This window comes from Geospiza fortis, unplaced genomic scaffold (genome assembly GCF_000277835.1).
Source record: "Geospiza fortis unplaced genomic scaffold, GeoFor_1.0 scaffold26, whole genome shotgun sequence".
Lineage (NCBI taxonomy): Eukaryota > Metazoa > Chordata > Aves > Passeriformes > Thraupidae > Geospiza > Geospiza fortis.
The window spans coordinates 946,633-949,099 of record NW_005054425.1 but is presented as its reverse complement, the minus strand read 5'-3'; the positions used below and the strand labels follow the sequence as shown (position 1 = coordinate 949,099).

The window sequence follows — 2,467 nt, the reverse complement described above, 5'->3', positions numbered from 1 at the left end:
CACAGGAGCTTCACTGAGCAGCTGCCACAGCTCTGGAGCCCTCCTGAGCCCCTTACCTTGGGCCAACATCAGCAGACACAATGTCCCCAACAACCAGAGCGATGAGGTAGGAGGGGATTGGCTGGGACATCTTGAATACAAAGGTGTTGTCCTTCTGCTTCTCCCAGCTCGTGGCACTCATCACAGCCGTGAAGCCCTCGGGGACCTGACCATGGGGACAGAGCCACCCATTAGATTCGCAGCACACACAGTGGCAGGCCAGCTAAGCAGCTGGGACACCACAGTGTCTGATGGCAAATGTGTCCCAGCCTGAAGGTGCCAGGGCCAGGGGCACTGCAGGCTTTGGGGAGCAGAGCAGGGAGACCCCGTGCTCCCACTCAGCTGCATCCCTGCAATGCTGGAGTACCTGGAGCTGCCCCAGGTGCCCCTGGAGCTACCAGGAGATAAGAAAATGCTGGAGCTGCAGGTGTGGAAGGGCAGAGGATGCAGATCCCTCAGCCGCTGACTCCCCTCCCAGTTCTTGCACAACAACTCATTTTTCCTGTTCCCAAGCCAGTGTAGAACCCATGGCAAATCCACCAGCCTGGGCTGAGCCCAGGGACACTGATCCAGTGTGCCCAAGCCCAAGCAGGGGGTGAGCCCCGTGGTGCACAGGGAATACAGAGCTCACACCAGAGCTCAGCCCCATCCCACGCTCACCCTGTGGCACCAGAGGGGCTCTGCCCTGGGAGAGCAAAATAAATCAATCCTGGCATCACCAGCTGATGCCACCACACGCCATTGGCACTGGATGGTGTCACACCATGAGACATTCCCCTCGCCCACAGCAGGATGGCACATGTGGCAGTGTCACCACATGCCCACACAGACAAGCGGGGATCTGGATTTAGTGCCATCTTTGGGCAACAGCAGCTGCTCCTTCCTGGAAGTCTGGCAGCCCCAGAACTGCCACCAGGACCCAGCATGGCCCAGCTGTTTTCCCCCAGACTCAGCCCCTCCTGCTACAGGTGCCAGGAGCTCTGGGCAGCACAGCCAGGCCAGCACATGCACCCACTCCTGGGCACCAGCACTGCAACTGGGGAGAGGCAGCAGCACCCTGGGGCTGCTTGTCTCCATCCAAAAGGGCATCTAAGAGAAAAACAGCCCAAGGACAGGTGAGTGATTTCTCAGCTGGGGCCTGAGGAGTTGGGTTTGAAGCAGTGTCCCTGCTGTGATGCCCCAGGGCTTTGGCACATTCCCTGCAAGGGACCCCACAGCTCAGAGCAGTTTAAGCTGGAAGGGACATCAAAGATCATCTTGTCTCACCCCCTGCCATGGGCAGGGACACCTTCCACTCTCCCAGGCTGCCCCAAGCCCCGTCCAACCTGGCCTTGGACACTTCCAGGGGTCCAGGGGGAGCCACAGCTGCCCTGGGCACCCTGTGCCAGGGCCTGCCCACCCTCACAGCCAAGAATTCCTTCCCAATATCCCATCTAACCCTGCCCCCTGGCAGTGGGAAACTATTCCCCCTTGTCGTGGCACTTGGATCCTTGTCCCAAGTCCTTCTCCAGCTCTCCTGGAGCCCCTTTAGGCACTGAAGGGGGCTCTTGGGTCTCCTCAGAGCCTTCTCTTCTGCAGGTGAACAGCCTGGCTGGCAGGAGGCTGAAATCCCAGCTCTCCCAGCCTGGCTCCACAGCAGAGGTGCTCCAGCCCTTGGATCATCTCCATGGCCTCCTTTGGACTTTCTTCCCCAGCAAACTTTGCACTCATGGAGGGTTTTGCTGCTGCTGGGTGTCAGGGAAGGGCCGGGGCAGCTCCTGGGGCTTCGCTTACCTTCACAGTGGCTGAATAGGTGAACTTGACTGAGGGGGTGTCGAAGCAGGGGAAGAAGGACCTGTTGAGCACAGCCTGGCCCTGGGTGTACATGTAGGGCTTCTGCTTCCCCGCCGTCTGCTCAGGGGACAGCCAGCACACCTGGGGGGGACCAAAACCCCAGTGAGGGGCAGCTCGACCACAGCTGCTCCCTGTGGAGGGAGCTGGGAAGGGGCTCCTCACCCAGGGGTGCTCTGCCCACTCCAGTCCTGGTGTCCCCTGGACCATTCCCCAGCTCCCCCCGGGTCTGGCGGCCCCCAGTCCACACCCAGTGTCCTCCCGGTCCTTGTGGGCCTGGGTGTCCCACCGGGCTCAGCGTCCCTTCCATCCAACCCATCACCTGTTGGGCTCGGTATCTCCTCGCCCCACCCTGCTCACCCCGGGCCCAGTGCTCCCCCGTGTCCCCTTGCTCACCCCGGGCCCGGTGCTCCCCCGGTGTCCCCTTGCTCACCCCGGGCCCGGTGCTCCCCCGGTGTCCCCTTGCCCTCTCTAGGCCCGGTGCTCCCCAGTGTCCCCCTGCTCACCCCGGGCCCGGTGTTCCCCCTGCTCTCTCTGGGCCCGGTGCTCCCCAGCACCTCCCTGCTCCCCCCGGGCGCGGTGTCCCCAGTGAACTCCC

General features: G+C 62.3%; 1 protein-coding gene across 1 annotated transcript in view; it reads right to left on the bottom strand.

The window, feature by feature from the left end:
• RNPEP (arginyl aminopeptidase) overlaps nt 1-2,079 on the bottom strand; it is a 7,618-nt gene extending 5,539 nt beyond the window's left edge. Inside the window, exons 1-3 of the mRNA XM_031061748.1 lie at nt 2,035-2,079; nt 1,813-1,953; nt 57-205 (exon numbers count right to left, since the gene is read on the bottom strand). Coding sequence (XP_030917608.1) covers nt 57-205; nt 1,813-1,953; nt 2,035-2,079 — 335 coding nt within the window. The remainder of the gene's footprint in view (nt 1-56; nt 206-1,812; nt 1,954-2,034) is intronic.
• Between the last annotated feature and the right edge of the window lie 388 nt (nt 2,080-2,467).